This window comes from Bactrocera oleae, chromosome 2 (assembly GCF_042242935.1).
Source record: "Bactrocera oleae isolate idBacOlea1 chromosome 2, idBacOlea1, whole genome shotgun sequence".
Taxonomy (NCBI): domain Eukaryota; kingdom Metazoa; phylum Arthropoda; class Insecta; order Diptera; family Tephritidae; genus Bactrocera; species Bactrocera oleae.
The window spans coordinates 56,724,287-56,751,426 of NC_091536.1; the positions used below are offsets into that span (position 1 = coordinate 56,724,287).

The following is a 27,140-nucleotide window of genomic DNA, read 5'->3' on the forward strand; positions in this document are numbered from 1 at the left end:
TTATTTTCAATATATAATTTCTTTATTGTATTATAAATTGCCAATAAATTTATTTGTGCACGCAAAATTGTACGTTAATATGTTGTAACAATTTATAACAAAAGATAAATACAATAGCATATACAATGATGTATTCATATTAAATGTAAATAAAGATTTTTTGTTTCATTACAGCGGTTCCTAGCTAAAAGTTTGTTATCAGTATTAAAAGATTGTACGCACACACAGTCAGGACTCAACACCTTAATATTTTTATTTATAAATTTGTTTTTATTAATTAATTAATTAATAGTTGTTGTTGTTATAAGCCTTAAAAATGCCAGCTGCTGTCAACTGCTCCGTTTTTGTTTTTTTATGCTTGTAACAAGCATTGCTTTTATTGTTATGGCAGCGCTTTTGAGTTACTCCTACATCGGATTATATTTACAGTTTATAAGCGCGTCGCATCACCAAATCGAAGTAGGCATCATTATCAATTGAAGCACTAATTGTTGCATAATAGTTAACAAATTCCTCCTTCGACACATTGCCATCACAGTTGCCACGTCCGCCCTCGAAGTTGTTGAGGAATTGTGTGAGTATCTCGTTCTCAGTCATTTCACCGCTCAGATATTTGGGATGATCCTTCACGGAGTAGACGGTCTTCAAGTCTTCAATAGTGATTTGACCGTCACCGGTGCGATCGATCTTCTTAAATGCTTTATCGATGATATCCAAGCGTGACTGTGGCATTGGTGGCTGTGCACGTTGAGGTGAGGTTTGAGAAAATTTAGAAAAATGTATGTAATATATAATACAAGGTGCGTTCCAAAGTAAACAGTAAAAAAGTAACAAAGTAAAATCTAATGACGCCATCTATATGTCGACTAGTGCGTTAGAATCTGCTATCCTTTATCGACTTCCACTAAAAATTTCATGACATTTCATCTATTGGAAGTGAAGTTATTGCGTTTTAAGTGTCAGTATGTTTTTGTCATCGGTGCGAAAATGGGCTTCGAACAAAGAGCCAACATTAAATTTTGTTTTAAAATTGGTAAAACTTTTACCGAAACGTTTTAACTTATGAAACAAGTTTATGGCGATGATTGCCTATCCCGTAGCAGAGTGCACGAGTGGTTTCAACGTTTTCAAAGTGGTCGTGAGGACATAAATGACGATGAACCTGTAAGCCAAAAAATCGCGCCTGGAGAAGTCAAAAGTGAAGACAATGCTGATTTGTTTTTATGATTCCGAGGGTATTGTCCACAAAGAATTTGTTCCACCCGGCCAAAAAGTTAATGCGGTATTCTACCTTGGAGTTTTGAAGCGTTTGGTGCGCCGTATTCGACGTTTTCGGCCCGAATATCGCGAAGATGGAAGTTGGCGTTTGTTGCACGATAATGCGCCGTCTCATCGATCGACTCTTGTGGCCTATAATTTGACCAAAACTCACATTTTAACAATCAACCACTCCAAGTATTCACCAGATATGGCACCGTGCGACTTCTACCTTTTCGGAAAAATGCATTTGCCGATGAAAGGAAAGCGTTATGCAGACGTGGAGGCCATTCAAAAGGCTTGCACCAACATACCGGCGGCCATACCGGACAACGAGCTAAAACACTCGTTCGACATGCTTTTGGACCGTGCAAAATTAATTGATTTTGCCGATGAAACCATTTGTTCTGCCTTTTTTTAAAAGTCCTGTTTACTTTAGAATGCTCCTTGTGCATATATATGAACATATATTTATAATATCCGCACAAAATTTAAAATGTGAAGTATTTGATTTTTAAAGTGAATATGCTTACCCGCAATTTCAGCAAAAATTCCGTCATATTAATAGAACCGTTGTTATCTTCATCAAATCTGCAAATTTGTTAAGAAATGAAAGAGATTCGTTTACAAAATTAAAAAATAATATTTTAGTAATTAAAATGAGGCAAACGGTGGGGTGGATGTATTTTTTCCCCTTCGCTTCTACATGTAAGAAGCACATACACACATATGTATGTACATGTACGTTAGGGTGTGCGTTTTTTTCTTAAGTTGATTCTGATTTTTGCAAACGCTCCCTGAATTTTCAGTTTTTGCACTAATCAAGTATTAGTTGTTTATTATGCCCTGAACCGTAATATACCCAGTTTGCCAATAACTTTGTAACACCTAGAAGAAAACGTCGCAGACCCTACAAAATATATATAAGGTTGTCATATATCTCCCCTCCGCTTTTTTGTCTTTTGAATTTCGCGGCTATGTACAAAGCGCTACAGAGCTCGTATCTGGCAACACTATACATAATTTGAAAGGTCTTGACATAACCTACAAAACAACGCTATGCATGATTAGTTTGGATATTGCGTTCACCAGTTATAGATGTGTAAACATGGAGTTCACTAACGCCGAAATTCACGCTATTTTAAAGTTTTCCTTTGTTAAAGGCAAATCCGCTAGAGAAACGTTCCGTGAGACTAATGATGTTTTGGGGGATGGTACTCTATCACTTCGAACCGCGGAGGAATGGTTTCGACGATTCAGAGCCGGTGAAAAAGACACCATGGATAAGCCAGCCGGCGGAAGACCTGTGACGACAAATACCGATCAAATCATGGAATACATCGAGTTAGACCGACATATGCCATCTCGTGACATCGCCCAGGAGATGAGAGTTAGTCACCAAACCATTTTGAACCATCTGCAGAAGGCTGGATACAAAAAAAAGTTTGATGTTTGGGTGCCGCATAATTTGACGCAAAAAAACCTTCTGGACCGAATCAACGCCTGCGATATGCTGCTGAAACGGAACGAACTCGTCCCATTCTTGAAGCGGAGGGGGACTGGCGACGAAAAATGGATCACATACGACAATATCAAGCGAAAACGGTCGTGGTCGAAGGCCGGTGAATCGTCCCAAACAGTGGCCAAGCCGGGATTGACGGCCAGGAAGGTTTTGCTGTGTGTTTGGTGGGATTGGAAGGGAATCATCCACTATGAGCTGCTCCCATATGGCCAGACGCTTAATTCTACCATCTACTGCGAACAACTGGACCGCTTGAAGCAGGCGATCGACCAGAAGCGTCCAGAATTGGCCAACAGGAAGGGTGTAGTGTTCCACCAGGACAACGCCAGACCACACACTTCGTTGATGACTCGTCAGAAGCTACGGGAGCTCGGGAGGTTTTATCGCATCCACCATATAGCCCGGACGTAGCGCTAAGTGATTACCACCTGTTCCAGTCCATGGCGAATGCCCTTGGTGGTGTGAAGTTGAACTCAAAAGAGGCTTGTAAAAAGTGGTTGTCCGAATTCTTCGCAAATAAGGAGGGGGGCTTCTACGAGGAAGGTATTATGAAGTTGCCGTCTAGATGGAAACAGATCATCGAACAAAACGGCGCGTATTTTAACTAAATCCGATCACTGTAACACTTTTTATAAAGCATTGAATGAAGAGCAAAAAAGCGGAATATTTGACAACCTTATATAAACTCGTAAATGATCAGCATGACGAGCTGAGTCGATTAAGCTATGCCCGTCTGTTCGTCTGTTAGTTTCTGAGGTATCGGTCTAGAATTTTGCAAACCTCTTTTTCTCTACAAGAAGCTGCTCATTTGTCGGAAACGCCTATATCGGATCACTATAGCATATGGCCGCTATATAAATGACGTTATTGTAAGAAATATTTTGTTTTTGTGAAGGATACTTAGGACGGTGCGTTTTTGCTTGTTTGTTTCTTTTTGTTTTTGAAACCGGCCCCTGAAGTTTCAGTTTTGGTCCAAAAAAAGGATTATAGATTAACACGCTTTTTATTTTCAATTTAAAATGTGTCGAAATCATTTTACTTTTCCCATATATTTGACATGAGGTTTTTGATCGATTGCTATAAATTTTTTATTTCCAAAAAAAAGTTTGCAAAACTTTTTTCATAAAAATACCATGTCGTAAGAGCACACAGAATGTAAATCACTTGTATGAATGCTCAGTACATTTAATTTATAAATTTAACTTAACTTTAAAAAGCAACACGATATTTTTTGTAGAGCCAAAAATTCTGTATTTGAAAATTACTTTTTAAGCCTTAATGTACATATATCTTTATAAATATAATTATACTGTACGTGTGTATGTTACTGAAATCCTCCTAAACGGCTTGACCGATTTTAATTAAATTTTTTTTGTGGCTTCATGTGGATTCGAGAATGGTTTGAATTTACTTTTCGGCCCAATTTGAATAGTGTATTTAATTAATTTTAAATTTATAAATTAGTTTAGATTTCGCTACTGTCGATGTATATAATTTTTAAACATATTCCATTTTAATTGCAGTTTGTCGCAACGGATGGTGCTGCGGACAAGTTCAGAAAAATATTTGAACTTCGAATAATTTTTGTATTATAAAAAATCATGTGTGCTGTGAAATAATACATTAGGGTATAATTAAGATAATTAATATAAAATATGTTTCCAAATTTGCGACATATTATACTAATAATGCTTATGGGTACGTGAACGAGATATTTAAACCATACAAAGCTTGGATGTTGACGAAATTAATTCCAAAATACAACAAAAAGTACCTTGTAATGAAATTACATTCAATTCGATTGACACTCTTTTTAATTCTGATGAAGTTGTCAATTATCCTGCAGAGATTTTCAAATCACTGGATTTACCTGGAATGCCACCACATAATTTGCGATTAAAGATTGACAACCAACAATTTTGCCTCAAAATTTAAATGTCTCGAAATTGTGTAACGGCACGAGACTGATCATAAAAAAAATCATGCGCAACATTTTGAAAGGAATATTTCAACAAATCGATATATTATATGTTGCGTGTTTCAGGGTTTAAATACCACTCAGGGCTTAACTAAACATATTGTGCATCCAATGCCAAGTTAAGCTTTATGTAAATTAAACTGTTATAAATAAAACACGTATGTAAATTAAACTGTTATAAATAAAACACGCATCATATTGTCGAATTTCGATAAATGAATATGTAATGACGTTAGATATTGAAATAAATTTATAACAAACACCAAGACGGTCTAGATTGATACAGTTTATTCAAAAAATGTTGAAATACACGAATTAAATAGGTGTTAACAGAGACACGCCTTTCTGTGGCTAAGGTATAATTAAATTATATTTGAGTAAGCTGTTTCATATAGTAAATATATTATTATCGAAATTAGTTTGCGTTTTTTTTGCTGTCAGTACAGCCCGATTACAGAGTCAGTTTTGATTTAAGTAATTATTTTAATTATCTGGGAAAATACTGCCCATTAATTATTGTTTTCCATGTACAATACTGCTGAAATTATTTGGCAATTAGCCCAATCCGATTGTAAATAGTATTTTGTTCATCTGTTAGTAATGGCTCACTCTTCGCGATAGTTTTAGTTAAATTACTTGGTTATATTGTTTGTACTTCAATATCATTCATTATAGGTACTTCATTATACTTCAATATGTTTAATTAAATGACATAAATATCAATAGGGATACCATAATCATCTTCTCCATGAAAAAATACATGTACATACTAATTTTCGTAACAATCGGTTAAACGATACAGAAGTCGGTATATTGCAGCGCCACCTGGTGGCAAGTTACGTCAATAGCATAAAAGCCTTCTTCGTGGAAAACTACATATACACACCAATTTTCATAATGATCGGTTAAATAGTTTCTGAGTCTATCGATTTCATAATATACACAGTCTTCTTTATATTATATATTATATATAGATGTATACCAAAAAAAGTATGTTTCATAAAATCACGTTAGAATCTGCACCAATCAACAGATTTATACATATACCTATATGCAACTTGCCTCGAAATATTGAGAATTTTTAGATGATTTCATTTATTTACAGCGCCTATCAATAGATGACGAGATTTTGACAGCTTCGTGTGGTTCAGGAAACGCAATTGCATCCCAAAAATTTCCCGTTTGGCACGGATTGTGGTATGACGCCAGCAACGGGGACTTTGAGGCAGGAAACGCCGTTCCCATCAATAGCGAGTGTTGTAAGATGATTGACCGAATGTTTTTTCCCGGAATTTAACGAATTCGACGCAGGCGATTTCTATTGCGTACAAAGTTTGTCGACCCGTTAATTTCGATAAATGACGAAGGCAAATGGCCGCCAAGATCAAGCGATTTACAAGTATAGCCTCTAGATATCTGAGGTATGTTAAATCAAAAGTTTATTTTAATCAACCAGCAACGGTAGAGGAGCTCAAATACAGCATTCAGCACACTATAAACGAAATGCTGCACCGGATCATCGAGACTTGGGGAAAAAATTAAAACTCATTTTGACGAAATTTGAGTATTTAATTTCATTTTAATCGTACTTGCTTGGTGGACCCTTTATATTCATCTCATATTTAAGAAACATAAAAGAATTGTTACTATTTTTTCGCCCATCTTTGTAATTAAAGCAGTAAAATAATTCAATGTATGAAAAGTGACACTTCACTTTTGACAATGAATCTGTTAAACTACTGTAACTGTCTTATAAGCACATATATACATATATTCATATATATGTAGTAATCTTTAACATGGCTTTTGTTTTACATCATATGTGAAACATTAGATTATAACGACAATCCTATTCTCTGAACGTGATGTAGTACTATATTTATATATATGTCTACCCATAAACATAAGGGAATGAAATTTCTAGAATCCATCAGCAATTTCTGCTAGAAGAATCGAGAAATAAGAGTAGCTGCCTTAAATTGCAATATACATTTATACTTATGTATCTATATAGGTAAGTACAGTGACTTATCAACTAACGTTCGTACTATGGAGAAGTTAATAAATCAGAAAAATGGTAACTTCGGTTATACCTGAGATATTATACTCTTCTAAGTATCATTTTGTAGCAACTTGTTACATACAAGTAGGTATATGTAAAACTAAATCATAAAAATCTGTCAACGGTTTAAATCCAAGGAAAATCATTTTGCTATTTCTTTCTAGTCTCATTGTTTGATATAAACAACCTTCCAATCGAATTAACCCATTACTGCATGCCCATAGATAACACCTTACACCTTTTTATGAAAATTGATAGGGAAGTTTATATAGGTGATAGAATTTGCTTTGCGAAATTTCAGATTTAACTTTCAGCATACCTGATATATGCGATGGGCTATAAAGTACCCAATGGGGTAATAAAGGTCTTAAGTGCACCTTGAATTTTATATCTATGGCAGCCTGTTGATCGGCTGATCGTCAAGTGTCAATCAAAATAAGCTGTGTTACGTTATTTTGCAGTCTTCTACATCAAAACGCTCGCTTTGATGATTAGGCTAATGCGAATGCTGAAATTCAATCGTCATAACAAATATTACAAGTTTGAGAATCAAGTTGCCGAGAACAGTGCAAATGTTACTAAGAATTTAAATTAAAATTCAATTTCTTGACGCAATATAATATGTTATGATGTTGAAGGATTACTTTATCCGTAGACCATACAAAGAAGTATGCTTCATAAAACAATGTGTACGGTTTTTCAATATCAACTGAAAAAATTCGAACTTTTATTGGCATACTTTATATGACTGGCTATCACACGTTGCCACATTTATATTCAAATTGGTCCAATCCTGTGTCTTTGGAGTGCGAGTATATAAAGCAATCCCTTGGACGGGAGAGATTAAAACGTCTAAAACAAAATATACACGTTTGCGACAACGACATGCTAAACAACAATGACAAACTTACTAAAGTATCACCATTAAATAAGTTGGTAAACAAGAAGTTTATTCAGTTTGGCGTATTTTCAATGTTGCGATTGACGAACAAATGATTGCGTACTATGGACGTCACTGCTGCAAGACGTTTCTGAAAAGTAAGCTCATCCGATTTGGGTACAAATAATAATGTTTGACATCTTCAGAAGGGTACTGTTATCAATTTATTACATGTGCACAACTTCTCACTACCATAGAAATTAGGGTCTTCAAAAAAATGTTGTTTTAAAATGGGTATTGCATCTAAAAACTCCAAAAAACTATAACGTCAAATTCGACAACTTTTTTTCGAGCGACAAATTGATGTGTCGATTTAATGAAAATGTGGAGAAAAAACTCAGTTTGGTAACAGAAAATGTTATGTAATTCTTATGGTATTAGAAATGACATAGGATATTTATTATTAAAAAAATATAAAAATTTTTTTACGGATTATGAGAAAACAAATTATTTTGGAGGGTCATATCTGTTTATAAAATAAATTTGAAAATTGAAAAAAAAATTGTTGGCTGATATTAAAATATGATAATAAAAATGAATAGTCGTAAATCAGAGAAATTGGGACTTTTCTGGTTACCACCACCACAAAAATTATCATCTCGGTGTTTGTGTACATTGTGCCTAGTTATTTGTTTTGATTAATAATCTTCGATACTTATTTAAGTGATTCAAAGCGAGCGGAGCTGAGAGAAAAGCTAGAATGAAATAAGTATGTTTTGAATTTGATTATAAACATAAATCTAAATCAAAAGTTAAATGTGTTGGTTTAATACCTTTAAACGAGCAACTACTTAGTTAGGTTTAGTGTCATTTTCAGTGGAATTTCGTTTGCATAAACATACGTATTAATATATACCTATATGACATACAAGGGTGTGTCAAAAAAGCGAATACTTTTTTCTTTGCTACTCTGAAAAATAGGTAATTTGACATCTCTAATAAAGACTCTCCATGTATGAGCTCTTAAATATAACGTGGTGGTCCTCCGTTATACAGTTATTTGTTTTTTTCATTATCAGGCTGAAAAATTCAAATTTCGTTTCCAACTATTGACAAAATATCTCGTTTCACAAAATTTGTTGGAAATTGAATGCTTTACTAAACGGTCTCTTACATAAACCTTACCATTTAAAAGATATTAAAGTTGAAGTTTGATTATTTCAAGGCAAAGTTTTTTTCTTATGATTTTTATAACTCAATGCAAAAAAAAATCATTATAAATCGGAAAACTCATAGCTTTGTAGGACATTTTTAACTGCTCTACAAATTGGTTTCGTATAACTTTTCGATTAAGTTAAGCGTTTACGAGAAACATCAAGCATAAATACATATCATATATACTTATATATATTCTTTTGTATCGACCAATCCTCATATAAATACATATTGAGTCATCAGCATTTTTTACACCAAATGCAAAAATTTTAATCCGAAGTTTAAGCAAAGCTTGTTTAATTGACAAAAAGTGGTCTTTCCGTGATGCAATGCCAAACAGTGCCAAACAAAAACAAGTAAGGAAGGGCTAAGTTCGGATGTAACCGAACATTTTATATTCTCGCAAAGTCAAATCGTATACTCATTTGTGGATTGACCGATATTTTCGGTAGAAGGTCAACTATAGGCGCTGTGGTCCACATATACCGAATTTGGTTGAAAGCGGTTAAGCGGATCCCAAGATATGAGTTTTCACCTAAAAGTGGGTGGTGCCACGCCCTCTGTCTAATTTTATACGCGATTCCTATAAAGTCATCTCATACCACCCAATTTCACCCATTTTCACACTGTGATAGTGGCGCTAAAGACAATTGTTCTCAGTGAATTTTGTTATTATAGCATTAGCGGTTTAGGAGATATGCACATTAAACCTATTGGGGGCGGGACCACTCCCACTTTAAAAAAAAATTTAACTCCCGATGCCCCTCCCTAATGTGATCCTGTGTACCAAATAAGAGTCTTGTATCTTGTTGTGGGGCTTAGTTATGGCAATTTATTTGTTTTTGAATAATGGCGTTTTGTGGGCGTGGCAGTGGTCCGATTACGCCCATCTGGAATAACATGTGTAGCAAGTTTCATAAATATATCTCAATTTTTACTCAAGTAAGAGCTTGCACGGACGAACGGACGGACAGACAGTCACCCGGATTTCAACGCGTCTCTTCATCCTGATCATTTATATATATATAACCCTATATCTAACTCGATTAGTTTTAGGTGATACAAACAACCGTTAGGTGAACAAAACTATTATACTCTGTAGCAACAGGTTGTGAGAGTATAATGATATAAGAGTTTGACATGGCTCATGTGTAATCTGTAAAAAAAAGGCTATTGAAAAGAGAGTAGAGGTTCTGGATTTCCCGTTACACATCATAAATATTCATAACCAGTTACTTAACATTTACTTAATCTTAATGCTCTACTCACTTGTCGAAAATATCCTTTATTTCACTGTCGGTACATTCCAAACCAGTTTCTTTGATTCCCTTACTGAACTCTTCGAAATTCAACGCCTTGCTGCCATCGTCATCCATATTTCGGAAGGTTCTAAAAAATTGATCAAATATTAATTATTCGATCGATATGTTCTTACTCTTTAAATATATTATTTTTTTGTTCTATTCATAAACTAAATGATAGACAGAAGTACTTAGATGTGCTATAAGAATTGTGCCTTGAGGTGCTGACCACGGAGTTTAAATTTTTGATCAAACTACTTGTAAGATCAACAATAATAAATCATATAAACTAGTTTATTATTATTTTGTGAGCTTATGGACTAAAGATCAATCGTTAACACGTGATCAGAACAGCGGTCTGTTGGCAGGATTTGTTTCCTTTCGACGGAATTCGGGTAAACTAGTGTATTTCCGAAGTTCGATTAAATAAACGATAACTTATTGGATAATTGAATTCCCAAAAACTACTAATTTGTGATTTCTGAGATAGAGAGAGAGAGAGAAGAACTTTTTTGCAGCATAGACACTCAGATCGAAGACGTGTTGTATGTTATATTGAAATCTTGAATTTAATATATGGCGGTGGCTAACTTTGATTTTTTATTAAAAGATTGATATAATTTGATTCAAGGAGTCATTAGAGAATTACTTACAATCCTAACTAAACGTAGGGCAAACAAACTAACCTGTCATTTTATAACTAAGGTTTAATTAATCATTCAGTTCATTATTTTAGAAGTAATGATTGTACCAAATCTAAGCACTGTTTCTAATTATTACATAATGTCACGTTGTTTAGAGAGATTACTTCAAAGACGAAATTTTTTAACATGAGAATTATTGTTGGAAGAACTCTTCTCTTAACTTGAAAAGAATAGTAAATAACTCAATTGATTTTCCTAAGTTAGGAAAAAATACTAATATCATACCATATTAACCATTTTTATGTAAAGGCATATCTATATTTATATATACTATTCTATTTGTTCACTAATTGTATTTGCTTTACATGGATTCATATAAGCCTTTCCTGCGACATTGGCCAAAAAAAGAACGCATCCAGTCTACGCTCACGAACAGCATTCATTAGGATTATTCCTTTTAAGAGCCACCATCTACATACCACTTCCCTGCATTTTTTGTACATTTTCTACGAAATTTCATTATTTTAATGCTCCGCAATGCCAAAACCCCCTTTAGAACCTACCAATAGGTGGTTTTTTACGACAAAAAAAAAGTTTTTTCAAAGTAAAACGAGGAAAATCACAACCAAGTTCTCTGCCCAATACAATCATGCCAACAAGAACATAGAAAAAACGACTAACCAGCTGTCAGCTAGTCAACAGTACTCTCTGACATAGCAACATGCATTAAGTTACATGTTGCAGGAATAGCAGTACTCTTGAATAGTTTATATGGCATGATGACGACTGATGAATGATTGGACAGCTGGTTGAACAGTCCGACAGTTAGACAGCTGAGCAGTTGCAACAATTAGAGATTGGGTAAAGGACGAGAGTATCGACCAGATGGCAGACAGTTGCCAGCTGTGAGCCCTCACCGTTCGCTTGTATGGCTGCTGGGCGGCTGTGTCATCTGTCGGATTAAAATCTCCTGGCATCGTTCAACGAAATGTTGAATATTTCATTTTATTGCATTGTATTTGCATTGAATTGCAGTTTCATTGCGGCCATCATCCGCATAGCGGGCAGCTTGTTCCAGCACCGTTCGTCCATCACACCACCACGAACATAGGAATTTCAGGACAACTGCATTTTATATGCTTAAGTTTTTCATTTTTTGTATACTTTCAATGATGCTTTGAGGCTTCTAGTTGCAGGTCTGTGTGTAAGTGCGCAGTTCTACATCAACGCTCATGAGTACATATTTCGTACGCATCGTTTATGTTGCTCCTCCAGCAAAAAACCAAAAAGAGTGCACACATATTGATGCTTACAATACATCTTTACATCCCAACCTCTCCCCAATTACCTGGCTAATCCGAGTATACCGGTTGCGCCACGACTGAAGCATTGCAAGCGCAATTTGTAGATTGGATCCTTTTCACGTCCGTCCGCCAGCTCCCGCTTGGAACGGTTGATGAGTGAAGCCTCTTTGGAGAAGAAGTCGTCACGGCCACTCATCTGGAAGTAATGCGATAGAAAAGCTTACGTTAGATTCTTTACCCACAGCATCTATTTTATGTGGTATTATTTGGTTAATATTATTTTTATTAATATTAGTGTCATGTTATTTTTGCTATTGCTAGCACAGACTTTTACGGCAGATTTGGTTATTATCGTTCAATTTATCACAATGCGCTTTTGGTCGCTGCTTTCTAGTTTTATTCCCCCTTCTCTTACATTTATTGCTTCTTATGCTCGCTTGCCTTGAATTATGTGTATTATCAATTGCCTTTGTACGTTTGTTTATGTAATGCTTAATGCAAAGCTTTTCTCGTTTTCACAAATAAAATTTTTAATCGGCTTCAATTTTGAAAAGTCAACAATACTTTTTTGTTTCGACAGTTAATTTTTTTCTGTCTTTCGCAGTGAAGGAAAAAGTGAGTGCCTTTATGTTGTAGAAAAAAGTAAAAATATATTAAATTAGTAATTGAAATTTACTGCGAACTTGTCAAGGCTACGAATATATGTTTGTTACTAAGAGTTATAAAATTTCATATAAATATTATATATATTAATATATTGGCTCAAGTATGACCACAATTTTTACCTTTTTGAAACACTTACTCTAACATTTTCTACAACATAAAATACCCAGATATTATTTACTAATAAATTATATGAAGCTGCAGAGAGAGCACTTCGTAATACTTAAATAAAAAAGGGCTAAGTTCGGGTGTAACCGAACATTTCATACTATAGCAACTTGTAAGGAACAAAGGCGAAGGAACACCTTCAGGTTTTGGCAAAACTTTATATCAAGCTAAGAAAAGTATCTCCGTGATTTCATTCATTTAAGAAAAAAAGATACACTGTAATTAGAAAAGGATTATTTCTGAATATCATTAAGATTTCTTACATATTGACCAATAGATGCGCTATAAAGTCAACCGGAGGTTCGAAAATATTATATTAGGTATATGCGGGCTGAGGGAAGTGTTGGCCTGCTTATACCCTTTTTGGGACAAGTTATAGTGTGATTTCGACAATTTTTGGAGTATCTAATACGAATGTTTGGGTAACATCATACACCATTTTCATACCAGATCTTAAAAAGACTTTGTCTACCATCCTGGTTGTGAAATATAATGCTTGTGGCTCATTTATTCAGTGAATTATGTTACTCTACAACTTTTAATAGTAGCTACTTTTAGTAGTTTTCATCTGATCCCCATTTCCACATAGTTTGAAGAGGTGATAAAATCACTTCTTCTAAGCAAATTAGGTTGAAATATCTTTAGCGGGTGTGAAGATATGTACATTAAACCATTTAGGGGACGGAACAACCAGCACATTAAAAAAATGTTTACTCCACAGGTATCCCTGGCTACTGCGATCACTTGTATTGGGTGTATGCATTAATTCGTGCGATTTTCTAAGAGAGGGCTCTACTAATATTATTTCGCGTCGTGTTTATCTGTGGCTATATTCATTTCAAAGGTACTGTCATTTCCCGTCGTTTTCAGTGGATGTCATTTGTTTTAGCGTGAACAATTTGTTTCATTCATTTGAAAATGTCGAAATTTGTACGAGATAAACTGTTTTTGCGGGAAGTTCTTCTTCATTACTTTAACATGAAGAAACGTGCTACCGAAAGCCATCGTATTTTACTGGACGTTTATGGTGACCATGCTTTAGCCGAACGAAGGTGCCAAAAGTGGTTTGCACGGTTTAAAAGTGGAAATTTCGACTTAGACGACGGAGAACGACCCGGACAGCCAAACAAATTTCAAGACGAATAATTGGAGACATTTCTCGACGCAGATGCATGCAAAAGTATTAGGAGTTGATCAAGCAACCGTTTCCAGACGATTAAAATCATTCAGATTCATCCAGAAGCTTGGAAATTGGGTGCTTTATGAACTAAAGCCAAGAGACGTCGATTCTGCATGTCGGAAATGTTGCTTCAACGCCACCAAAAGAAGTAATATTTGCATCGGATTGTCACTCGCGATGAAAAATGGATTCATTATGATAACCCAAAGCGCAAGAGATCGTATGTGAAGCCCGGCCAACCATTGACATTCACGGCAAAGCCGAATATCCATGGTGCCAAGGTTATGCTATGTATTTGGTGGGACCACAAGGGTGTGCTCTATTATGAGCTATTGAAATCGGGTCAGACGATTAATGGGGACCTCTACCGAAAACAATTGATTCGTTTGAAAAAGGCCATCGCGGAAAAACGACCAGAATATGCGATCAGACACGAATCAATAATTTTTATCATGACAACGCTCGGCCACATTGGTGCTTGATTTGCATAGGAAAAAGTGAAGGAATCAGATGGAATTTAAAATGGTGTTATATGGGAAATAGGCGTGTTTGTAATCCGATTTCACCCATTTTTGCACTACAAGTATAACATCGAAATATGAGAAAATTATTATGTACCAAATTTGGTTGAAATCGGTTAAGCAGATCCCAAGATATGGGTTTTCACCTAAAAGTAGGCGGTGTCACGCCCACTGTCTAATTTTGAACGCGGTTCCGATAAAGTCATCTTATTAAAAATCATCCTAGAGATAATATTTAATGTCTCCGGCATGTTTAGTGCTTGATTTATCGCGCTTTTAGTAGTTTTTAACAGTACCGTTATATAGGGGGCGGGGGGGTAGTCACGCGATTTCACCCATTTTCACACTGTCGATTATTATAACTAGTTATTATTATAACTTTAGCGGCTTAGGAGATAAGGATTAGGAGGTTTAATGTGTACCTTTTATGGGGCGGAACCACGCCCTCTTTTAGAACAAAATTTAAACTCCAGATACCCCTCCCTAATGTGATCCTGTGTACCAAATAAGTGTCTTGTATCTTGTTGTGGAGCTTAGTTATGGCAATTTATTTGTTTTTGAATAATGGAGTTTTGTAGGCGTGGCAGTGGTCCGATTACGCCCATCTGCAATACCAACCCTCTTACGGTACCAACGGTAAGTTACAGCTTGCACGAACGGACCAAGAGAGAGTTACCCGGATTTCAACTTGTCTCTTCATCCTGATCATGTATATACCCTATATCTATCTCGATTAGTTTTGGGTGATACAAACAACCGTTAGGTGAACAAAACTATTGGACTCGGTAGCAACATGCTGCGAGAGTATTAAAAAGTATTTTGCTTTGAAACGATACGAACTTTTAACTTACAAGGAAAGATCTATGTAAACAATTAAAGAGAATAATCAACGAATTGTATTTATTGTATACGTACTTATGTAAACCGTGCTTCCTTCTGCAATAGTAAGAATTACTGTCTTAAATTGGGATGAAGTCCAAGTGTTTGACAAGTCTCTCGCGTAAATTATTAGAGGAGAGTTCAGTTATAATTTACTGTCACTAAAAGGGTTTGCTATAATAACCTTAACCTTGACTGAAATATTTTTGAGGAAAGTTGCGAGAACAAAACATGATCACTGCAATTATTTCAAATTCTATGAACCGTTGTACATATATGTATCTCTTCGTGTAACTATTACAAAAATTTAAATTTCTTTTACTTTTAAATTAAAAAAGCGTGATTCTTTCGGGTATACGATATTTCCCAGAGATAAAGTATAAATGTAAATTCTCTTCACTGCACTTCCAAGTAAACGAGACGTGAAATTTATATCGCAGTAATTTAAAAACGTAAATGTGGGTGCCTTCACTTTAAAGGCATGATTATTTTGAACTGTGCCAGATTTCATATACACATATGCTATCAAGGGTGTGACAGTTTGTTTGTCGTTATATTGTAAAAAATTTTGAAAAGAAAACAACTATCCCCTTTCATATTTGATAGAGATATGAGATTTTTATTTAACTGGGCCGATTAAAATTTTTCCATTCTTTCGAGCACCTTCACGATAATAACCATGCCCTTCTCTCATATAACTGTTATGCTGAAAACTATTTAAAGTGTGATTACTCAGAAAACAAATGTGCATTATCTTTCACAGCCAAAATAATTCGGTAGCGTTTCATAGGAGGTGGAGAAACTACTATACCAATTTTAACCAAATTTGACGTATGATTTTATCCCAGCATTCCTCTGTTACACGGTGAATCGGTATATAACTACGCCTATTTCCAGTATAAAGATCAAGCATCAGTAAACTCATCGCAATAAAACTTTGTGCAAATCGAAATTGGATCTTAACCGCTGATACGAGTATTTTTAAAACTTTACTGTGAGATATATGTGAGGCATTATAGCAAAATTAAACGAATTTCTTAGTTTAATGCAGAAAATGTGTAATGTCAGCGTTAGGCAAATATAATATATTGCATTTAGAGGCGGCGATTTAAGTTTTCGCAAATAGGTGGAGATTTGGATTATAATAATATTTTAATAATGGAAATAATTTTAGAGCCCTACATTGGAACTACTATAGGCGAAGACACCACATTTATAACGGGTGATTTGAAGCGAGGTACTTTTTCAAATAGCCTTTTTTTGACAGATCAGGCGTGAGTCGTGTCAAGCTGTCGCGTCAGTTTTGTTCAGTATTGTTTGGCATTTAATAGAGGAAAGACTTACGCCTAAACATCGTTTACAAATTGACCTTTATTACTAAAATTCACGTTCTGTAAAGAATGTGTTTCGCGAGATTCGCCCAACTTATGGTCATCATTGTAGGTCCACTGAGACCCAGAATTCATTACTGAATAATACTCGACCGAATAGACCTGAGAGTGTACACGAAGAACGTGGAGAGTTGATTCGGCGCCCTTCGCACGAGGACTGACGTATGGAACGACTTGGCGCATTTTAAATACATCGAGATCTTAAATTGAAAGCGCACAAAGTAAAGCTTGTGCAAGAACTGAAGCCGCTTGACCTTTCAAAACGACATTTTTCGCTCTATGGGCTTAGGAAAAGTTCCTAGAAGATACCACGTTTTCGCGCCAAATTTTGTTCAGCGATGAGACCCATTTCTGACTCAAGGGGTATGTAAACACGCAAAATTGCCTCATTTGGGACAAAGAGCAACCTTCGGAGATTCAAGGGCCATTTCATCCGGAAAAAACAACGGTTTGGTGTGGTTTGTGGGCCGGTGGAATCATCTGTCTGTATTTCTTCAAAAATTAAGCCCGTTAGATCGTAACCGTCAATGGCGACCGTTATCGCGCCATGATAACCGACTTCATGCCTGAAATTGAAGCTCGTGCTCTCGACGACATTTGATTTGAACAAGACGGCGCCAGTTCTCACACATCGTATCAGTCAATGGATTTATTGAAAGAACAGTTCGATGAGCAGATAATTAGACGTTTTGGGCCGATCGATTGGCCACCAAGATCGTGTGATATCATACCGTTAAACCATTTCCTGTGGGGATATGTAAAATCTAAATTATATGCAGAAAATTCCGCTTCGATTCAGGCCTTGGAGCAAAACATCACGCGTGTTATTCGCTAGTTACCAATCGAAAGGTTCGAACGACTCATCGAAAATTGAACTCAACGTATGGACCATCTGAGACGTAGCCGCGGCCAACATATGAAAGAGATGGTCTTCAAAAAATAAAAATGCCAAATAAAGTTCTATTGAATAATAATAAACATTTAATTTTGAATTTAAATTTTTTTGCTTATTTTCCCTTAAAAAAGTAGGGAATTTCAAAAGGGGTTACTCTATATTTTTTTCTAATGACAGCTGATATAAATTTCGACCTCTGCATGTATCAATATAAAATCTTATCTTGCAATTTCCGTCTTAAAGGAAATATTAAAAAAAAAAAATTTAAATGATATGCCTAGGTTTACTGGGTACAGTCGGACGTAATTTCTAAATTTGTATATCATCTACTGTGAACAATTTTCTCTGACAGAGAGTATTCACGAAATTAAATATTTACGAGTATATTTGAGAGCGACAGATAACTTTAGAGAAGAGACAATTAAATATATATATGTGTTTTAAAAAATAACGTTAACTAAATTGTTTTGTAGAAAATTTTTACGAGTACTCATTCGTCTACATTAGTATTGTCGCCTTCAAAATAGTCACCATTCGATATTATGCCCTAATGCCAGCGCTTCTTTCAATCTTCAAAAGACTTTTAAAAGTCAATTTTTGGGATGGCCTTTAGCTTCATCGATTTGCATCTATCTTTTAAAACGACGGCTATGAGTTTCTCTTAATTTTGTGTAATAGGAAATGTCACATGGAGCCATGTATAGTAAATATGGTTGCTGAGACAGTATTGTTTTTGGCCAAGAATTCACGTGTAAACAACAAAGTATGAGTTTTTAACAAACGAAAACTGCCAAGCTCATAAAACCACTTCTAACCTTAGCGGCTGCTACAGATGAAGTAATCAATAAATACGGTTGAAAATTTTATCACACTTCACGTGCTTGTACTCGTTTATCAATATTATAAAAAAATTTTGATTATTGGTCGCTCCAAGCCCGCGAAATTTTAAAATTCCCGTTATCTTCTGAATACACCTCGTATATGGATGTTTTTTTTTCTTCCATCAGGAGAATCACAGTTGAAATATTTAATTTGCCTAAATCAAATCCAATAGCTCAATTTTCAATATGAACTACTTACGTATTAGCATTCTCACATTTTATTTAATTACAAGCACTATTCAAGGCAACCTTGCAATTACTGCACTTATTGTGGTCGACTTCAACTTGTATGTGAGTGTGTATGTATGTGCATACAAAATATATGTACGTGAATATATAAGGTAGGTAGGTAGGTAGAGCGGCTGTCTTTCGACACACCTAGGCAATATATAAGGGACTTCTGTGGTAAGTAGGCCACATTGTCTTTATAATACCTATAAGTATCGAGTCAAACAAAGGTCAAACCGCTCACATAGAAGCCTGACAATTTAGGATAGTAGTTATTGTGATTAGATTATCGATTGTACTCTTAAAGATTATGACCGAAATTATAATTATAATATAATTAATAGGTTCTACCAAAGATAAAAGTTAAAATTATGCCTTAGATTACCGCTTTAGCATTCGAACTCAATATGTTGAAAGTCTCTATGCTACGTGCTTTGCACACTTAGCTGCTTCAACCAATAAGAATTGTATAAATAATTTATGTACACAATTGTAATCAAATAGCCTGAACAATCAATAAGTAAAACTCGACTAAATGCTCCAACTTAAAGCAATTTACTGTAAATGTGTGTACTTGCATACAAATTCATAAATTACTCATTGAATAAAATTTCAAACTGTTTTCTCTTATCTGTATGTAGGGATATGAATTTATACATACATACTTGTATATATACATATATTGACAACGCGTATATCTCATTTGTAATCAAGATAAATAATACAAAAGTATACTCCTATATGCAACCTCGTATATGGCATTGTTCGTCCGCGCGCCTGAAAGCATGCTACTCCCAATGGTAAATGTTTCCTTCGCATGTGTGCCCGACACAAATTAAAACAAACTTAAATATGTACTACAAGTATATATCATATAAAATTATCGATTTCATGCTATCTCCTCTAGAAAAGTTGTGCTCATGTTCATTTCGCTAACGGTTTTCTAGTATTGAGTATAAAGCGTGTCCACATTGGCATCCAAATTGCCTTCTAGGCATACACTATTTTCATTAAAGAATGATATATTGTGAGTTGTTGTTGTAAGGATATATTTAAAATGCAAATTTGTAAGAGTTACACGCAATAGAGTAATAAGTGTTGAAAACTGAGCAAAAAATGGGGGAAAGGTTTAAAAAAGGATATTCTGATTGTTATACCTTCTGCTCAACGCAAAACGAGACTTTATTCATAACTCGACAAGGACATGACATATGGCCATACTTTTTTTTGCTTAGGTTGGCAGGACTGTTATATGTTTACATGTCAAATTTGAGCGCGATCTGTCACATAGTTTTTTTTTAAGGCGCTATAAACAAGTCAACCTCGAGTGTGTTTTTCGAATTTTACTATGGAAATTAACGTTGAGCAAAAAGTGTTTGTTTGAAATTTTGTTATTCTAATGGAATAAGTGCGATGGACGCAATGAAAATGTTGCAGAAGGCATATGGGGAGTCTTGCATATCACGTGCACGTATTTTTGATTGGTATAAGTCGTTCAAGGACGGCCGTACATCGCTGGAGAACTTGCCCCATGATTGTCGTCCAGCAACGTCAATAAACGAAGAAAACGTCGAAAAAGTAAAGAAAATTGTGTTGGAAAATCGTCGTGTGACTGAAAGAGAGATAGCTAGTGAGCTCAACATATCAAATGGATCCGCTCATAGCATTATTCACGATGTTTTGGGCATGAGACGTGTGTCTGCTCGACTTGTTCCAAAATCCAGCTCATACGTCTCGTCTTGTACGCGATTATTTGACCAAAAACAACGTAAATATTGTTCCGCAAGCACCGTATTCACCCGACATGGCACCGTGTGACTTTTTTCTTTTCCCTAAACTCAAATTGCCGCTTCGTGGAAAGCATTTTCAGTCGATTGAAGTCATAAAAGAGAATTCGAAGAAGGAACTGAAAGCCATACCTAAAGCGGCCTACCAGACGTGTTAGGAAGATTGGAAAAAAAGGTGGCATATGTGTATTGCCTCTAATGGTGACTATTTTGAAAGGGATAAAATAAATATTGAAGAATAATTAACCGTTTTTGTTGTTTGAGCCAATCTCGTTTTTATTTGAGCAGAAGGTATATCCCCACAGGAAAAAGTCTAACGGTATGATATCACACGATCTTTGTGGTCAATCGATCGTCCCAAAACGTCAAATTATCTGCTCATCGAACTGTTCTTTCAATAAATCCATTGACTGATACGATGTGTGAGAACTGGCGCCGTCTTGTTGATACTAAAGTCTCCGAGATCACGAAATCAAATAGTCGGTAATCATGGCAGGATGACGGTAACACCAAACCGTTTTTTTTTTCTGGATGAAATGTGTCTTGAATCACTGAAGGTTGCTCTTCGTCCCAAATGCGGCAATTTTGCGTGTTTTTATACCCCTTGAGCCAGAAATGGGCCTCATTGCTGAACAAAATTTGGCGCGAAATCATGGTATCTTCTAGGAACTTTTCCTAAGCCCATAGACCGAACAATGTCGTTTTGAAAGGTCAAGCGGCTTCAGTTCTTGCACAAGCTATACTTTGTGCGCATTCAATTTAAGATCTCGGTGTATTAAAAATGCGCCAAGTCGTTCCATACGTCAGTCCTAGTGCGAAGGGCGCCGAATCAACTCTCCACGTTCTTCGTGTACACTCTCAGCTACGGCCACTCCCTGCGTGCTGGATGTGGTCTATTCGGTAGAGTATTATCCAATAGTGGATGCTATGACTATGCTGACCGAGATGGAAACTTTGTTCAAGCCTTTTTACATTAATATATCTATATATATATATATATATATATATACTTGTATATACATATTCACATAAATTGTTACTAAGTATTTACTAAAGAATAAAAACCTTTACACTTTACATTAATTGAGAAATATTGTTGAAAATAGTTATTCCCGTTCGTTTTGAATTATTGTGACCACTGCACAGTGACAAAATGTGTTTTTCTATCAATCTAACGAGACGTTCTAAAAATAGCATTAGGGTTGTGATCGCAATTAAACGGAGAGGTAATATTTCTCAACAAAATTAAAGTTCAAAGTGCTCAAGCGAATTATTACGAATTCAAACTATTTTTAAGGGATTTTGAAAGAAAAAAGCTAGCTTGTGTTGTTGTTTTTTTAAAATCGCCCAACTTTGTCTATATGCAAATAATCTGCAATATACTAATGTCTTTTTCATTCAAAGTCAATTGTTCTGTATTTTTGTGTTCTTCAATAATCTATCTGGCGACATTACGGGATTTGATGATGATTTAATACTCAGAGCCTCAACTTTGTTCTAAGCCATATCTTCGGGTTGCAAAATTAGTCAACAAAAAGCAACTGGTTGGCAAATATATCTAGTTTTAATTCCCTCCATTTCCATTTCATAAAATTTTACTTTATGATTTTGAAGTTATAAAACATTGTGGATCCGAATGGAGAGCTTTCTGAAGAAACTGGCGGACAAGAACTAATGATATGTAAAGCTTCCGTTTACAAAAAACACGGAAAATTTCACGCCTCGTTTTATATACAAATATATTGAACGGATTGCTTTTAAGCTCGTATCCCTTTATTATTGGGCATCGACGCTACTAAGATCAATTATAGATTTTCTTAGTGAGACAATAACAAAATTATTTATAAAATTGTTGTTCGTTTTCTAATTATAATACATACGAATATTCTTCAGAGTGTTTATTTTACTTTTGTATTGTATTATTATCAATATATGCCCAATTTTCCTTAGAATAAAAAAAGAAAATTTTTAAAATTGGTCGATCCGTTACTGACTGTTACTATGGGAGCTATATGTATAGGATATAGTCATCCGATGTGCCCAACTTTTTATAACATATTTATAATATTTTTAGAGTTTTTTGGTGAAAATGAAATATTAATGTTACACATTAGATAATATGCATGGCTACAAGTGGTGCAATGGCTTAACGTTTCACACTGCTCTGATACAACATCCTTTCATATAAATACCCTTTTAGTCGATTTATTTTTGTATTGATTTTGATCTGCCAGGTTGAATGGCAGCTTTATGCTATAATGATTCGCACTAAACAATTTATTCGGAGATTTTAGGTTTAATTTGGATAATATTCTGCGCCACATTTCGAGAAGATATCTTGTAATATAAAAAAGTACGTGTTGGACTGCCGCGGTGAAGCTATTGCATAGCGGTTTTTTATCGACTTATGGAATTATAATAATTTATTTTTTTTTATGCAGTATTTTTTTTTTCTTTGATAATAATTACAGTTACACTTTTTGGGCGTGGTGATCGACAAGATAACAAATCTTATTTCTTTTATTGAATAAATGAGAAGTAAATATTGTTTAAAATATTTTTTTTATACTCTCGCAACCTGTTGCTACAGAGTATAATAGTTTTGTTCACCTAACGGTTGTTTGTATCACTTAAACTAATCGAGTTAGATATAGGTTATATATATATAAATGATCAGGATGAAGAGACGAGTTGAAATCCGGGTGACTGTCTGTCCGTCCGTCCGTCCGTCTGTCCGTCTGTCCGTCTGTCCGTCCGTGCAAACTGTAACTTGAGTAAAAATTGAGATATCTTTATGAAACTTGGTAGACATGTTTCTTGGTACTGTGAGACGGTTGGCGTTGCAGATGGGCGTAATCGGACCTCTGCCACGCCCACAAAACGTCATTTATCAAAAACAAATAAATTGCCATAACTAAGCTCCGCAATAAGATACAAGACTGTTATTTGGTACACAGGATCACATTACGAAGGAGCATCTGCAGTTAAAATTTTTTTTTAAAGTGGGAGTGGTCCCGCCCCTAATGGGTTTAATGTGCATATCGCCTAAACCGCTAATGCTATAATAACAAACTTAACTGGAAGCAAATGTTATTAGAACCTCTACCTACAATGTGAAAATAGTTGAAATCGGATGGCTACTCCGCCCACTCCCCATATAACGGTACGCCAGAGACATTAAATTTTATCTCTGGGATGGTATGAGATGACTTTATAGGAACCGCGTTCAAAATTAGACAGTGGCAATGGCACCGCCCACTTTTAGGTGAAAACCCATATCGTGGGATTTGCTCAATCGATTTTAACCAAATTCGGTACATAATATTCTTCTCATGTTTCTATGTTATAGTGCGAAAATGAGCGAAATCGGACTACAACCACGCCTATTTACCATATAACACCATTTTCAATTCCATCTGATTCTTTCACTTTCCACTATGCATATCAAGCAACAATGATTATATCGGGGTAAAACTTTGCGTGAATAATACGTTTAAAGTATGCCACCTTGTGACCAAAAATTGTCTAAATCGAACCAAAACTGTTCAAGCCCCTAAGTACTAAATATGTGGACCCCAGTGCCTATAGTTGACCTTCTACCGAAAATATCAGCCAATCCACAAAGAAATCTCAAACGAGTATACCATTTGACTTTGCGAGAGTATAAAATGTTCGGTTACATCCGAACTTAGCCCTTCCTTACTTGTTTATTTTAGTATACTTGTACAATTTCCGGATGGCATGTTTGTAATATAAATTTGAAAATTGAAAACATTAATTTAAGCAGATTTGTTTGTTTGTCGAAAAAATGCAAACTTCAACAAAACAAAAATGCCCCAAAAGAGTAAATCAGACGAAACTGGGTTTTTCTGGTAACTAACATCCCCACAAAGTGGATCATCGCGGTATAGTATTCGAGTACATACTCTTTAGTTATTTGGTTTTGTTAATAATCTTTGATATTTATTTACAGCATTCAATGCGATATACAGCTCGTAAGAATTAAAAAGTAAGAAACAGCAAACTTAGTTGTCGTAGTGGCCCGTATTTTCTAAAAAAATAAAGTGAATAATTGAAAATTTGAATGCTTTTGATAGGTGATTCATTCGAACATTTATTTAAACGTTGTGATTACCGATAAATATTTTGGTATTCTTCTATAACGAAATATTTTTCGGGTCTTTTTTGGTTCAACAAGTCAATACATCAAACTATTTGTTCCTAAGTGTAGCATGAAAACACTGCAAACTACTTGAAGTATTCTCAAGGCCATGTCAATATTGACGAACATTATGACCGAACACAAAATTCGAAAGAACTCAATAAAAAGAGACGACAGAGTTAACGAACCGAAGAAGAATGGTAAACACATCATAATAAGAGATAAAGGAACTGAGATACTGACAATGCAATAAAAGTGATAAAAAGCAAATAAGGACAATAAATATACCGCTATGCAGCAAAGTAAATTATTTAGAAGACAAACCGACGGACAAAGCGCAAAGAGATGCGAAGGGACAACGCAACAATTTCACACGTCGTCAACATAGTGCGGCACTGACAATAATAATGATGCTGACGACAGCAATGCTCGTATGAGAACACCGGACAGGCCCTAATGCAGATGTCGATGTATGTGCGAGTTCTCATAAAGTAAGCCATGTGCGTCAATGCGCTCGTTTGCCGCGAAATAAAGCAAATAGGTCACGTTTTTGGCGACACCATCGATTTACCATAAATTGCAAGTTAAGCACAAATCAGCAGCATGATAAAGGAAAAGACTACATAAGCGGCGACCGGCAAGCGACGGCCACAAAGGGAAGCTTGCAAACAGGCAAACAATAAAACAGGATATTGCTGGTTATGTAGGGATATGTAGGGATATGCGCACGGCTGCAGACGGTAACAATTGTAAAGTTGACAAAGTCAACGAAAGCGAAATAAAATACACAAAATGACAACCAAATGCGGAAGAAAATTAGTTTGTTGATGAAGAAAAAATGCCGATTACACAGGACGTATGAGTGACGGACAAAATTTAAGTATGATTTGTATTGACACTCCCCAAGAAAGCACTTGGTGGTAGTGTTGCGTGCACATCGGGACGCGCAGCAATGACAGTTAACGCGGCGACAAACACGCGTGCTCACACACATAGAACGCACTCGAGTTGCTTTTCTATATTCATAGTCAGCGAAAAGTTTTGCTCTCTTTTCTACACTTTTGCCTGTTAAAATGCTAGGAATTTTTTACGTTTTATTTTTTTTCTGTTATTTAATTTTTTCGAGGTTCATCTCAAGAGCACTGGTCAAGTTTGGACGCTGACACATGAGCTTTCGCTGTCATGGCAACACGCCCATTCGAGCACATATTGAAGCTGTCATCACTGGGCAGGTCTTCTCTGTGACGTTTCCTTCATCGCCCTGTGGATTTTTTTATTTACGTGTGACAAAAAAATGTAAAAGGGTTTACGGTTATGTAAATAAATAATGTAAAGTTGGACCTTTTTCCACCACTGTTATCGCGAAAATTTTTTGAATACTAAAAGTAATATTTTGGTAGCAATTATTTTTAGATAGACAAGCAAATTGGCAATACATTATTAAATAAATTACAAGCAATGTGACTCACTTTTTTGACGTTTACGTTCTTTTTTTTGGAATAATGAATATTACCGCAGATAGCAATGGAATTCAATTACACGCTAATTAATGCTGTTATATAATTAATTTTCTTTTTTCCCGCTACAGTTTTTTACTCAGTACAAACAATTAATATTTTTTCCGTTGCACTTTTCATATATCCACATGTCAAAGCTACACACGCGACAATCGAGCAAAATAAACTGAGCAAATGACTACACGACTGCCCGGTTGGTAAGTATTCGAAGCGGCCCGAAGCAGTAAACTGTCGCGCACACATTCACAAATACACTTGGTAGATACTGTTTCTGAGTATGTATGTCTCTATAGGTTCATTTGTTGATAAATGTCACACAACAGTCAGCCAGCTAGGCAACTAGACCGCCCGCAATTACCTTTCCAACAAAAACTAAATACTTGTAGGCACACCATGATTTTGTACCCAACGTCACATAACGCGTTATCTTTATTTATATTTGACTGTTATAAAAAGTTTATTAATTATTAATTATTAATTATAATGAGACCGAAGAAAAAATGCAATTTTATACCCTAATCAGAATGTCTAAGGAGGGACCACAGTGCTTCTCTGTCACTCTCTATAAGTGCTAGTTCTACTACTACTATCCTCACCAAATTTAACTGGTACAATATGATCTGATTTGATAATTGTAAAATTTTCGCTGTTTGAGTAATTTTTTTAGGCGATGATTTCATATGATGACGACTTCATCGGCAGACC

The 27,140-nt window shown here is 35.4% G+C and overlaps 1 protein-coding gene across 4 annotated transcripts; it reads right to left on the minus strand.

The window, feature by feature from the left end:
* Window positions 1-26,585, minus strand: LOC106626386 (calcyphosin-like protein). 4 transcript variants are annotated; one of them, XM_070113217.1, is made up of 5 exons: window positions 26,388-26,585; window positions 12,208-12,359; window positions 10,184-10,303; window positions 1,791-1,848; window positions 1-738 (listed from the first exon to the last, which is right to left on the minus strand). In XM_070113217.1, exons 2-5 carry the CDS (start codon window positions 12,357-12,359, stop codon window positions 424-426), a joined length of 645 nt encoding a protein of 214 aa, XP_069969318.1. In that variant the 5' UTR covers window positions 26,388-26,585; the 3' UTR covers window positions 1-423. The 4 variants fall into 4 exon arrangements, with proteins under 4 accessions (XP_069969318.1, XP_069969319.1, XP_069969317.1 ...); XM_070113218.1 differs by lacking the exon at window positions 26,388-26,585 and adding an exon at window positions 12,605-12,804; XM_070113216.1 differs by lacking the exon at window positions 26,388-26,585 and adding an exon at window positions 12,579-12,803.
* Between the last annotated feature and the right edge of the window lie 555 nt (window positions 26,586-27,140).

Coding starts and splice junctions, on each gene's coding strand:
- LOC106626386 (XM_070113217.1), bottom strand. CDS start 12,359: ATGAGTGGCCGTGACGACTTCTTCTCCAAAGAGGCTTCACTCATCAAC. Junction 1,849..10,183: donor ATAAAGGATATTTTCGACAA/GTGAGTAGAGCA, acceptor ACAAATTTGCAG/ATTTGATGAAGATAACAACG. Junction 739..1,790: donor AATTTTTGCTGAAATTGCGG/GTAAGCATATTC, acceptor CAACGTGCACAG/CCACCAATGCCACAGTCACG.